General features: G+C 37.8%; 1 protein-coding gene across 1 annotated transcript in view; it reads right to left on the bottom strand.

The window, feature by feature from the left end:
* Positions 1–570: 570 nt before the first annotated feature.
* LOC115850035 (centrosomal protein of 78 kDa-like) overlaps positions 571–14,818 on the bottom strand; it is a 41,003-nt gene continuing 26,755 nt past the window's right edge. Inside the window, exons 4-6 of the mRNA XM_070044767.1 lie at positions 2,829–2,995; positions 1,811–1,982; positions 571–908 (exon numbers count right to left, since the gene is read on the bottom strand). Of these exons, the coding sequence (XP_069900868.1) occupies positions 714–908; positions 1,811–1,982; positions 2,829–2,995 (534 nt within the window). The 3' untranslated portion in view covers positions 571–713. The remainder of the gene's footprint in view (positions 909–1,810; positions 1,983–2,828; positions 2,996–14,818) is intronic.

Genomic DNA, 14,818 nt, shown 5'->3' with positions numbered 1-14,818 from the left:
TTCCCATATCTTTTTAACCCTTACACCCTGCTTTGTTGTTTATGTTTTCTCCCAACATAGAGTGCTAGTTCCAGGAGAGTAAAGGCTTTATTTTGTTCACTGCTGAAAGCAATAGCACCCAGAAAAGTACTGTACATATGAAGCCCTCAGTAAACACTAGCTGAATGAATGGTGCAAAGTGTCACAAGGAAAAGTACACCAAAACTTTCATTATAATAAAAAAGTATAGATAAATCTTTCTCTAATGGCTTCCAGTCAAGTAACTGAAACCACCATATACTATAATAAAAACGTAAGTAACTTATTAAAATTTGAAGGCAAAAACATAATTTTAAATGATTTAGACCTATGTTAGGCGTGATAGAGTATGGATGCTTTCTTGAAATTCACAATCAGATCCAGGAGTATCACCTTCAGAATGTTCTAGTAGATTGAGTTTACTTTTAGTTGTCTTTGATGAAACAGTCACTATTCTACTCTCTTTAACAGAAATGTGTTTTTTTGAAGACTCACTTTTAATTGGTTTATTAACCAAAGAATTATTTTGCCCAATTCCTTTGCTTTTATGCTTTACAGGTGAGTCAGAGCAGGAATGCAGGTCCTTCCCAGGTTGTCTCCTAGCAGAGAATTTTTTGGTATATTCACGTGCTTTGCTCATTCTCTCTGAAGACGACCTGCTATTTCTAGATAATTCCTCTTCTTTGCTTTGACTTTCAGTTCCAGAAATGATTTCTGCTGAAGGGAGAACATGTTCTAGCAATGAACTCTTCAAAAGACTCCTGCCGCTGCTCTGTGACTGGGACCCCCAGGTTGTCTTTGGAAGTTTCTAAGGCCTCCTGAGTAGACACTGGGACATGGAAGGAGTCGAAAGGCAAAGGAATCCTAGCATCACCTGTAATTTTCTGAAACTGGACAGAAAAACAAAAGACAAGACAAAAATTCAGTGATGAACAAAGCCAACCATTAAAAAGTAGAGTTCAAAACTTCAGTGTTACTCTGTGACCTTATTATTAACACAGTCAATATTCAGAAGATTTCAGAGCCAGTTTTTTTCTAATTATATCTTGCCAAGTGATTCTCAGCTTAACCTAGCTATATCCAAGGCTATGTCCGCTACATTTTCAGACTTTGGTGACTGGGGTAGTTATTACCCATTTCCTTTCCCTCACTAAAAATAAAACCCTATTCTGTAAGATAATTAATTTCTTTCCTATCCTCCAGGCACATGCAAACAGTATATAGTTTGTGACCAAACTCTGTTCTCAAGCTGTCAGTTCCCAAGACCAGTCTGAGATTGGTTGATGGGGGCTCCAAGCAAGGCTAGAGGAAAAGCTGACAGGTTTTCCCCTCCCATTCCCATAACCAGGTGATTCACTGTAATATGTTACCTATTAGCTATGTCTGGATTACTTATTTTAAAAATTATATCAGTATGTATACCTTCATTAGTGTTCCTTCACTGTAAGCTGACTGCATACAAATAGAAACCTAGATAAAATATGAATAGAATAGACATTTATACAATTTAAAATCTGGAATATTTTCTCTAATGTTTTCTTTCTTCATTAAGGATAGTTTGCTTTAACTCATAAATTTTCTAAAGAACTTCCAGTCTCCTTATTTACAACAATACAGTATCATGAAATGGGCACACATTTACTAATCTCAGATTTGGAAAGGATTCCAGAATCTTATAGGTTCTGAGCATGTGAACTATTAGAGACTGATCATTATTGTTTTCTCCCTGACTTGGTCATTTCCTTTTTGCTAATCACTCTTAGAATCATTAAGTGCTGTTCTGTCCACTTACCTGGATATTTTTCATTTGTCCTAGGGCACCCTGTTTTGATTCTGATTTTTCTTCTTCAAGTGCCTTCTTTTCTTCTTTACGTGGACTACTAACAGTAGAATTCATCTGGGGACGACCTAGTAAATGAAAATCTGACTGATCTATACCAGCCATTGTGGCCAGCTGCCCAAGCCTGGACCAGAGGAGGAAAGGAAAAAAGACAAAGGTTATTATAATCACATAAGAGCAGTTTAGATTTCCCCAGACCTACAATCATGAAATACTTCTAAAATCTTAAAAGCCAACATCCTACGCCAGACTACAAGCCTCTCTCTCCCCCAAATTCTCAGCCCTTTCCAGATTCATCCTCTAGGACACATCCCATCTCCTTACCTATTACCGCTCCATTTTAAATACTGTCTGACTAGCAGCTTCACATCTACCACGCACCTCGTCCACTACCTCTCACACCTCTATTCCCACACTTCTTTATCACATTTCCTCCAGTTTCCAAGAATGTGTTTGTTCCTTCCTTCCCAACACCAACACCAATTCATTCACTGACAAAACACCACTCCATCAACTATCAATCTCTACTTCCCTCTTCCAGCAAAATTGCTCCCAGTTGAGAACTACTGACCTATCTCCCCTGCAGATTAATAATAATTTTTATGTCTAAGGCAAAAATAACCTTAATTCACTTATCAAACAAGCAAAATAAGTGAAAGATAGGAAAATTCTTACGCATTCCCGAATATTTTCAATGAAAACTGCCTTCAATTTAGTCTTTACAAAAAACTACACCTACTAATTACTCTATCTACAGGTTACTCTTTTATAATGAGCTCCCCACTCTACCAAAGCAGGCTTCCCTATTTGCATTTCTTAAAAAATTTAATTCCTCATTTTAAATAGTCAACTATATTACCTATAATTACACTAAATATGGCCACGGAAGTGATGAAAATTGCTCCAGTTCCTCAGCAAACTACCATCACAGTCGCAAAGAGAAGAATGCCATGAAGAGAAATGAACTAACCCAGCATCTTTAAGGAGATCCAAGAAAGCATGGAACTTCTGAAAAGAATTCTCAATGCTGCCCAAAACACCTGCATCATCCAGGATCATGCTTGTCAATGAGTGGGCATGAAGGGCTTCAGACGAAGAGAAATTCATATTTCTTAAGTGGGCATTTTCATGTTCCAGCTATAAAAAAAGACTAAAAATGTCTGACATGATTTTTTCTCATTGTCATCAAAAGTAGTCTTCCCTATTTTCAAGGAACAAAACTAAAACACTCAAAATGTAATTAACCTAACTCTCCACCAGTAAAGACAGAGACCATATCACATAGTAACCAAAACCCACAGGCACCCAACAAAGTTTCCTATATAACACTTAGGTGGTACATAAAAAAACCAAAGTTACCGTTTTATTAATGATCTTTCACAAAAGATCACATTTCTAACTAGTTCAATTCATAATGGAGCCTTATTCCACATTAGAAAATTACCTGCTTTAAGTTTCTCTTAAATTAGAAAATGAAATATAGAATCTGATTTGAATAAAACATATTACAACTCTGCTGAATGTTAAGAATTAACTTTAGTGAGCAAAATATCTAATGCTTACGTTTAAAAGTCCTAAATCATACCCAACCCAATCTATTAAATGTACAATCACCAATATTTTCTTTGGCTTCTTGAAAATATTCCCCCCATGCACTCTTCCCCTTCCGCTCATCATCTATGCACTTAAAACCCCCTGTAAGCTCAACTCTAGTATTTCTCAGAAAGGCCATTAATGTTCATGATGCCCCTTTTGCCTTACATGAGCAGGTGGCTCAACATTTATTGAATGAGTGTCCGCCAATCCAACGGATGCACTTTCAAAAATTCCTCCCTACACTCATGCTGTGATAAATTATATTTAGATAGAACTTTTTAGATTATGCCCTGCTTTCATGCACATTACCTAATGTAATTCTCATAGTATATATTTTTATCTTTCATTGCATTCTTAGAAGTTTTCCAATATCTTAAATTTATTTAAATGATTCACTTTCCTAATTCATTGCCAGGAGAGTCTCATCGTGTCTTTTATATTACTGTATATACAGTATATGCACAAAAGTGCCTTCTTGAATCAAAGAATCATGAACAGGAAATAAGCTAATGTCATATAAAAGCGCACGCGCGCAAGCGCGCGCACACACACACACACACATACACAAAACCAGATTTTCACATTTTTAAAAACATGCTTTCTGGAATATAGATCATATGATCACTAAATACCAGTAAATGCAAAAGTCCACTTGATACAACAAATTTGCAACATATTACAGTTTTAAATCTTACAAATTATGTGTATATGGCTTAAAATCAAATCAAAATAAAACTAAAACACTCTCTAAAGCAGAAGAAGAAACTTGTTTACCTCACTGACTCGTTTATCAGCCTTCAGTCTTATTACTCTTTCCTCCTTTAACTGCTTTAGGCACTCCTCCAGGTTTTCCTAAACAGAGTCAATATTATAACTAATTCATAGTATAATATCCCAAAGCCTTTCCAGCTATTGGTCTCATCAGGATTTAGAGGCAGAGCCAGAAGTGAACTCAGATTTTAGTCTGCTACTGGTAATATCATACCATGCTAGTGAAATGAATTATCAAAACCTATCAAGTTAGCATAGGTAAGATTTATTTAAATTCCACTCTTTCCAACATAAATTTGTGGTAGCCCACCATAAAAGGCATATGCGTATAAATAACATAGTAAGTCAGAAATAAGAAGTTAAGACCCAGAAAGAAAAATTCTATTTTTATTCGTGGGTCTCCTTATAGTAGGAAGTCCTATTAATGAACATGCTTAACATACCTGAATTGCCTAATTGCAGATTCAAAAGCATGTTTTTAAGAAGTACTCACTTTTAAAGCAATTCACAGTCAAGCACTGTTCCTGGAATTCCCTGGGTATGAAATAATCTAATCATCAAAACCCTAAAAGGGGGCTTCCCTGCTGGCACAGTGGTTAAGAATCTGCCTGCCAGTGCAGGGGACACGGGTTTGAGCCCTAGTCCAGGAAGAACCCACATGCCGTGGACCAACTAAGCCCACGCACCACGACTACTGAGCCTACGCTCTAGAACCCACGTGCCACAACTACTGAAGCCTGCACGCCTAGAGCCTGTGCCCCGCAATGAGAAGCCACCACGCTGCAACGAAGAGTAGCCCCCAGCTCGACGCAACTGGAGAAAGCCCGCGAGCAGCAACGAAGACCCAACGCAGCCAAAAATAAATAAATAAATGTATAAAAAAAAACCCTACGAGGAAAGAACGATCACTAACTCCATGGGTTTTTTTTGTTTGTTTGTTTGTTTGTTTGCGTTACGTAGGCCTCTCACTGTTGTGGCCTCTCCCATTGCGGAGCACAGGCTCTGGACAAGCAGGCTCAGGCGGCCATGGCTCTCGGGCCTAGACGCTCTGCGGCACGTGGGATCCTCCCGGACCGGGGCACGAACCCGTGTCCCCTGCATCGGCAGGCGGACTCTCAACCACTGCGCCACCAGGGAAGTGCTATTTTACAGATGAGGGAAACAGAGGCAGAGAAGTAGAATAAGTAGAGCAGCACAGCCAAGGTCACACCACTAAGTAGCAGAGCCACACTGTGGACTCAGGAAGCTGGGTGCCATTCCTGTTCACGGAGATGGTAGTCTTCCCATTCACCAAGGTCACTGAAATAAAATGAACACTGATAAACTCTCTTAGGAGTTTTAGGAACTAAGACACTTCGGGCCTTGAAGTGGGGACACTGCTTGCAATAGGCAGAATTCTAACAGAGGCCCCAAGATTCCTACTTACTGAAGTACACAAACCTTCCACTTATCCAATCAAACTCTAAATCTAGGTGCTGTAGTGAAGGGATTTTGCAGATGGAATTAAGGTTCAAAATCAGTTGATTTTTTAAGATAGGGAGATTATTCTAGGTGGATGTGACCTACTCAGGCACCCCATGAAAAGGACTTGAACTCTTCCTGAATTGAAGTACAAAAGGGACAAGAGGGAGACTCTCCGTTGCTGGCTCTGAAGAAGTCCAATGCTGCGGCAGGGAAGGCAAGCGAGAGGCCTCTAGGACCTGACACTGTCCCCCGACTGACAGCCAGCAAGGAAATGGGGACCTCTGTCCTGCAACTGCAGAATCTGAATTATGCCAACAAGCCGAAGAAGCTTGGAGGCATTCTTTCCCAGAGCCTCGGGATGCTAACACAGCCAGACTGAAATCTTGATTTCAGCTCTGTGACCCACACAAACTATGGTGAACATCCAACGTTTGGGACTCAACGTCTTACACTTAAATTTCACGTGCTTTAACACTCTCGGGAGGGAACCCACATGTTCCCGTGTGTATCTGAGCAGGAAACCCAGTCACGCTGTGCCTGGACTTCTGACCTACAGAACTGTGAGCTAGTCAAATAGGTATTGTTTTCAGTCAGTAAGAGTGTACTAAAAGAATTAATATTCTACTCAACCTCCAGGCTCATGAACAAAATAAACGATTTTCATTGTTTTAAGCCACAGTTTCAGGGTGGTTTCCTATGCAGCGATAATCAGAATACCTACACTTATGAAAACAGTAAGGTATATTTATACATTTTAGCTGCTTTGAACAATCACTTAAAGAATGAGGAACTCTATTATATGCCATCATTGGCAGAGGAGCTGGTATCACTTTCTGAAGAGTAGCTCTTGGTACCTAACAACAATCCTACATCAGGGGTTTACCCTAAGGAAATCAAAGATGTGGGCAGAGATTTATCTACCAACATGATGTCTTAAGATTGTTTATAACCAAACCCTAGAAGAAGGCTAAGAGCCTCCAAATTGGGATTGGTTTAAACAAAAACAGATCACCGAATGAAGGAATGCGCTATGAAGCCACTAAGAAAATAATGACAACAGGTCTCAACCAGAGTTAATGAATGGGCTTCAGGAGTTCTACATTCAAAATATATCTGTGCGTTTTTCCTGGGAGATGGTGCATAAGCTTAATCAAATTCTCTGATGTAGAAGAGTATTTAGTGGTAAGACAAAATATTTTTCATACTTTTTTCAGACAAAAGAGATCAGGTGTGTGTACATGCAGAGGTGGCTTTTATTTCCTTCAATGAGTTGTTCATTGTTTTCAAAAATTTACTCAATGAACATATATTTTTATATTCAGATCATGTTTAAAAAACTGACAGTCTAAGAACTTCAAATTCTTTAATGTTTCATTACTAAAGCCGGCCAAGTTTTCAATGGGGAAAAAGGGGGAAAAATTGCAAACTTCCTCTACTTTCAATATAATGGTTTAATAAATCTTCTAAAACCGATTTCAAAGAATTTCTAAACAAATAAGCAAATAAACAAAAAAACTCTCACCACAGTCAGAGGAAAGTAGAGTAAAACTTCCTGACTGGTTCTAAATAGCACATCAAAGTGCAATTACATGAAATAGTTTCTTCCTCTAGTGGAGGAAATTAGAACACAGTGTTAAATTTTTGTGGAAAAGTGTACCCTCCTCCCACAAAGTATTAATAATTCATGTCCCTTACATGGAAATATGGAACCAAAAAAGAAAGTAAAATTGCTTGATATTCTGTTACTTAAGTAAGACTAATGATAAGGCTTTGGAATAATTTTCCTTCCTGTCATCTGCTCTCCCTTCCTCCCTCTGTACACTGGCTAGGGTGATTTTTCTGGGACAAAGCTCCCATCATATTGGATATCAAATTTTATGTTCACCTTTTCTCCATTTAACATTGAAATCAATCATTTCTCATATAATCAGGGGATTCATAACCTTGATTTTTTTTGTGTGGGCTACAAAATATTCCACTGAGTGGGTTTACTGGTTAACCACTTTACACATTTAAATTCTTTCCAACTTTTCAATATTATAAGACAAAATAACCGTTTTTATGCATGAAGGCTTTTTTCCATATTGAGAATAACGTTCTTGCAATAAATCCATAAAAATGAGTTTGAGGTCAAAGCAAATGAACATTTTTAAGGCTCTGAGGTACCTATCTCCAAACTTCTTTCCAAAAGATTTATGAGATTTTATACTGCCATCAGCGATGTATCACTTGGTATATAACCTCTACTACAACTGTTGGCTTATTTCCTCACGTAGAGTGCAAGTTATTTGAAGATAGGGGGTGTATTTTATTAAGTGTTTATCCCCAGCACCTGTGCCTAGCACAACGTGGGCGGTCAATAAATAATTGCTTAATAAGGAAAATCCCTGCCAATACAAGATGTACGTGTGTGAAAGACAGACTGTGTGTTTTTCTCTAACTGCATAGATGAAAACTTGTCATCTTCTTTAATGTGTAATTTTTTTTCTTGTAATTAGCAATTTAATTTCTCTTTTAGATTATATTGTAAAAATTCAGATTCTCTGAGGCAAATGGACCTGGCACTACCCATTAGCTATATAACCTTGGACAAGTTCTATAACTCTAGGCCTCAACTTCCTCATCTATAAAATGGAGATAAGCTCCCATATCACAGAGCTCTCGTGAGGATTACATGAGTTAAAACGCATATAAAATTAGAAGAGTGCTTGGTACACAGCATATGTTCAATTAATGCTGAATGAATAACATGTGAATGCAAACAGTAGTGAAGGGCTTAAAATGAAATAGTCTCATCCCACTCCCACATTCGGCACTCAAGAAGTGACCAATTCTTTACTCAGGTTTTTAATTGTAAAATATGATATGCGTACTGAGAAGTGCACAGAACAAAACTGTCAATGTGACAAATAAAAAGAGAATACTTACATAACCAGTACTCGAATCTGAAAGTATTGATACTTGTCAGCATCTCAAAAACCCCCCCATATCCTTTTCCCATCACAATCTCCTTCCCTCTTCCCAGTTAAACACCGTCCTCATTTCTTGACAATCCTTTTCTTTAACCTGCATGCATCCCTAACAAAAGAGTTTAGTTTTGTCAACATCTAACTTTATGTAGAGGATCATAGTATATGAAGTCTTTTCTATCGTATTTCTTTCGCTCAACATTGGTTTAAAAAATTCATCCACATTGCAGCCTGTAGCTCTAGTTCATTCAGTTTTATTGCTTGATAGTTTTCCCACTGTACGAATACACATAATTTATTTAATTTTTGACTCTTAATGGACATTTAGTTTGTTTTCAGTTTGTGCTAATGCAAATCATGGACAGGAATCCTGCTGTACCGGTTATTCTGGTGCATTTACACAGGGCGGGGGTGAGGGCTGCTGGGTCACAGGCTATTTATATACCTTCAGTTGATGGAGAGTGCTAAATGCTTTCCAAAGTAGTTGTGTCGATTTATACTCCAGTATAAGTAGGGTAGAAGATTCCCATAGTACTCTAGGTCTACAATACCTGATACTACCACACTTTATTTATGTATTTGTCAAACTGATTGGCATGTAGTATCATTGGTTTTCACTCACTTTTCTCTTATTACTTAATGAAGTCCTACACTTTTCTGTGTTTACTGGCTGTTTGGATTTCCTTTTTTATGAGGTTTACGTCAACTATTGTTATTTTTTATTATTATTATTTATTTATTTTTGGCTGAGTTGGGTCTTCGTTACTGCGTGCAGGCTTTCTCTAGTTGCCGTGAGCGGGGGCTACTCTTCATTGCAGTGGCTTCTCTTGTGGAGCACAGGATCTAGGCGGGTGGGCTTCAGTAGTTGCGGCACGTGGGCTCAGTAGTTGCGACTCACAGGCTCTAGAGCGCAGGCTCCGTAGTTGTGGTGCACAGGCTTCGTTGCTCCGCAGCATGTGGGATCTTCCCGGATCAGGGCTCAAGCACGTGTCCCCTGCCTTGGCAGGCAGATTATTAACAACTGCGACACCAGGGAGGTCCAACTATTGTTATTTTGAATTCTTCTCCGAGTAATACTCTTACATGACCATTTTCTGACTAAATTGGAGGCATTATCTGTTCACTTTCTATTTTACTAAGTAAGGGTTTAGTTCATTTACACTCTTCCTATGTCCACACTGCTCAGTAAAGTTATGTCATCATTAGTTATTCCACTGCTCATCATCTCTTTGATTGGTAGTGATATACTTAAAAACCTACACTGTTGATCAACTATAAACTCTCTCAACGTCACGCTTTGTAAAATGAGGACATTCATACCATCTTCCCTTTTTTCTACCTCCTGTCTACCTTCCAAACCTAGCTTTTACATTGTCAAAGTTGAAATTTATACTCTGTTCTATGTGCAGTTAAGTCTTCTGTTATTTGACAGTCAGTAAGGAGTAAGGTTTAAGACAACAGGCAGAGAGCCTAAACTCAAAGCCTCGATCCAACCCTAAATTAGGTACAGCCTGGGCAAGTTCCTTTCCTGTCTTAGCTTCCTTTTCACAAAAGTGGGAATGATATTAGCACCAACCTCATAAGGCTATTCAGAGGATTAAATGAGTTAATATATGCAAAAACGCTTAGAGCCTAATATATACTAAGTACATACTAGTACATTTCAGTACATACCAAGTTAATGCAAATACATACTAAGTATAGTTTAGGTTAGTTATTTGTTATTACATGCAAGTTGACAATAAAAGCTGCAAACCAAGACAGTATTGCCATTATTACAATGAAATTAATATTGCCCACTGCAGATGTACTGTCTCTGTGTATAGACTACACCTCGTTCCATACTGTGTCAGTGTCACTGCCCTTGTGCAGGCTGACCACATACCCCAAGCCGCCTTGGGCTGTTCCAGTTTATACCTGTTGTCCTGATGTTACAGCATTAGAGCGCCTCCTTACACTATTGAAGTGTAAGGAGTTTGGACAAGTTCTGGTTTGAACAACAAATTAGATAGGTGGTCATTACCCCCGTGTGTCGCTGAAAAGGGGGACATCTATAGTGTCAAGTGTAAGTGGATTCTTCTCTTCCTCACCAATAGTAGGTTAAAAATCAACCATAGCTTAGTTTCCTTCAGGTTTATGTCAGTATAGCCTTTTTTCCTCTGGAGTTCAAGTTCCTTCTCCTCTTCCTCTCCCTCTTCCCTTCCAACAGTGCCTAATACCTAGTAAGTACGATATGCCTCAAGGTGTTTCTAAGCTCTCAATCACACAATCAATAGAAGCCTCTTCAATCTAGACTAGCTGCTCTCTGCACTGAATCCCCTATTACCTTCCTTCTTGGTTTATTGCCTCATTTTGCTGGATTATTTCTATAAAAAGCTTAAGGTGTAGCACAGGAGGTCAATTTTTCAAATTTCTTTCTGTACAAAATATCTTCTTCAGCCTCCACTTATGACTGATAGTTTGGCTGGATACAAACCCCTAGGGTGAAAATTATGTGCCTGAAAAACTTTGGAGGTATCTTTCTAATGCCTTCCAGGATCCATGGTGCTGATGACAAGTATGATAAAGTCAGATTTTAACTTTTTTTTTTTTAGGTGACCAGTATTTTTCTCTCTGGAATGGATGTATCCTGTCAGTATTTTATTCTATGTTAATTTATTTTTTCAGTATTTTAAAGTTTCATAATGAAGGGTGCCTAGGTATGAGTCTATTCTTGTTCATCTTGCTCAAAACTTGAGTAACTATTTTCAATCAGAGGCCTGATGTCTACTTTCAGCTGTGGGGAATTTTGTTGCCCTTTGACAACTTCCCTCCATTTTTTTTCTGGGTCTGGAGTTTCTAATAGTTACATGTTGCATCTCCCAGATGCAGCCTCTCTAACATATTGCTATCACATTTTCCATTGTGTCTTTCTTTTTTATATGAGAAATTTTTTTAATTCCTACTGAAGTTATTTCAGCAACCATATTTTCACTTCCAAGAGACCTCTCTTGCTTTCTGACCATTCTCTTTTTAATTAACACCCTAGTCTTATTTTATAGTTGCTAGCCCTTTTTAAATCTCCCTCAGAATACTAATTAGGGTTTTTTCTTAAATTATTTTGTTCCCTAAATTGTCCCCGGTCCTACCAGGATATGTTTTCACACTTTGTCCCCCTCTCTCATGTTGTAAGCTTTACTCAACTATCAGGCAAATGACAGTTATTTTCTATTTAAGAATGAGTGCAGAAAGCTCCCTGAAGTCAACGATTGATTGGTTTCTTATGCAGGAAGAAGCGGGGAGTAACTGTAATAGGATCTCCCGCAAACACAATTTTCTAGGGTGTGAAAACTCACACTAGCTGCCCTAGTTCTCGCCAGTTTCACTGTTTTCAAAATGAAAGCATCTCATTTCAGGAGCGTGAGGGCAGGGCTGGGAGTCCACTCCTCCAAACACAACCCTTCAATGAGCTCCCCTATTTCAGTCACACTTTTAACTAACTCCACCCTCTCTCCTACATGCGCATCTGAGCATGGGGCTACTTCTGCAGGTGGGGTCAGAATCCTCCTCAGTTGCAGGTGGTCCCTGTGCATATTCTAGTTGATGCTTTTCCTCTGTTCTACTGCCTCAGTTTCACACTCTTCCACCTGTCTTCCGTCTTTCAAAACTGTGTTGAAATCTCTTGATTGTTGTGGGCTTATATACTTAAACACTTTGATACCATCCTTGTAGTGTCTTGTCAAAACGGAGAAGAGCTGAAAGGGTTCTCAGTGCATTTTGAATCTGCTATTCTGTGGTCCCAGTGTGTAAACTTCTTGGTCTTCCCCACTGTCTATCATTACTATTAGAAATACAATCTCCTGGTCTACTCATGAAGGAAATGAATACAACACACCTAAAATGACAAGGAATGCGGATTAGATGCTCTAGGGTCTTGTCGTACTCTGCCATTTACTAATAAGCCACTTACGTGCTACAAATTGTAGGTGCTCATTTATAAAATGAAAGAGGGTAACTCTACATGAACTATAGATTTCTCCTACTCTAACATTTCATAATTTTCTAAGTTTTTTCCTTAAAATTTCTCTATATTATCATTAATTTTAATTAAAAAAATAAAAATCTTTCTCTTTTGAAAATCAAAGAGTTAATTCCCATAGTCCTACAATAATGGGATAATTAGTTCTGAAACCAGTCATGTTTCATACGAAAAGAAAATCATATTAAATGATTTTTAAAAATTAAACATGGACTTTGTAGCACAAAGACAAGGTCCCCCACAAATGGTGTTCCTTTATTTACTAGAAATGTTCAGCTCTTCATTAAAGTTGAAATAAAATAAATATATTATTTTTGAGGTGCAAAAATTTCTTATGAAAATCAATTTTTCTTTTCTGTCCATACAAACAAAATTATGGAATGACATTAGAGGTCAGGTTTATTTGGTAATAGAATGTAGCTTCTTGATATTTTTTATTTTAGGAAAGGAGAATATCAACATCAAAACTTTTTTCAACTTTATTTTTATTTAAAATGAGAACATATTTTCCTCTTGTAAAAAGAGAGTTCAACTAGAACTGTCAATTTTCTCATCTGTAAAACAAGATCTTGATGTAAATACATCACCAGTTAAACCCAGTTAATACAACTATTGCTATTATGTACAGTATCCATACAGAATTGCGTATAAAAAAAATAAGCTCAAAAGAAGGACCTGGAAGGCTCTGCTACGGAGAAAACTGAACAGAATTCAGCTGACTAGCTTGGTAATAACTCTCTGAACTGCTGAGAGGCCCCTTCAGTTCCTATGTTCAGGATGGTTGAGATTTCACTCTCACTTCTGTAAATGGTGATATTAATCGTTCTCTAATTTACCACTCTGTGTGACGAGGATGGACCTGAGATTAAGTGTCTCAGGAAGAAGATAGAAAACCACAGAGTTGTTAAACTCAAGTGCAAAGACTGGGGATTCAACACTATTCTTTATGCAACAGCAATTCACATTACCATTTGGTCAGATTCTTTCAACAAAACAGAAGATGCACTCACATGTATTAAAAGACAGAAATTAACTGCCATCTGTATCAATATGTTAATGTGCTTCAATCACATGTTTTCATGAAAGTTTAAACATAAAATCACCTTTAAGATCTAGGCCATGTGATCTGCTCCCTGTCAGGTCAGATTATACCCTGTGAAGTTTACTGTCTTAAGAGTGACAGAGTTCTTTATACCTTGACAAATAACTAAAAGGAAAATAAAAACCCACACACACAATAAGATGAAGAGCCTATACATTTGTCAATCTTGATTTATTTGCTTTTCTTCAGTCAATTGGAGGTTTATAGCCACATTCTTAAAATCATTAACTGCAATCTTCCCAAACAGGTAATTGATGAACTGATGCATTCTAAAACTTGTCAGTAACAAAGTGTTATTCCAGTTTCCAGCAACAGTTTAATTCTATTTAGGTACTAAAATTGAATACACTGAATACTGCAAACTTTATTCCCAACCACTCAGTAAAGTACTACATACTTTTGAGACAAAGGGAAAAAAAAGAAAAACCTAAAAAGCATAAGACTCTTCTGATTTTCATTTCCAATGATACATGCCAATCTTGATGATCAATCAGCGACTTAAATGTCAACTATAAACCCAGTATTTTATTAGCTGCTATGCAGTATACTAGAGCAATAGAAGAGAGAGGACCTCAAACCCTCTCTTCCCTCAAATTGAAAGGCAGGCTTCCTGACCCCTCCAGACCACTACTGGACACAGGGAACACAGGACCCCAATCAAGAGTCACCTGCTTTGTGATTACTTCCATGACACACCCTCACCAACACCACTGAATTTGCTGCTCCTACAGGACATTACATATATTTCCTATTTTAACACATACCACAGTGCATTATAATTATGATTGCAGATACATGTTCTAAAAATTTAAAGATCATGATGACTTTTTTGCTCTTTATATCTTGCTATTTCCCTTCCCGTAATATTTCTTGAAGAGAAACCATAAAAATATAAACAAACACAAAAAGCAGAAAATATACAAAACATGTGGTTTGTGGCTTAACACAAACTTAATATTAATTCTGACAATATCCAGCATGACATGTATCCATGGTACATGTATCCATACCAGTATCCATGGTACAAATGAGAATGGACC

The sequence above is a fragment of the Globicephala melas genome, unplaced genomic scaffold (genome assembly GCF_963455315.2).
Source record: "Globicephala melas unplaced genomic scaffold, mGloMel1.2 SCAFFOLD_53, whole genome shotgun sequence".
Lineage (NCBI taxonomy): Eukaryota > Metazoa > Chordata > Mammalia > Artiodactyla > Delphinidae > Globicephala > Globicephala melas.
This window is presented reverse-complemented; position numbering and strand designations above follow the sequence as displayed.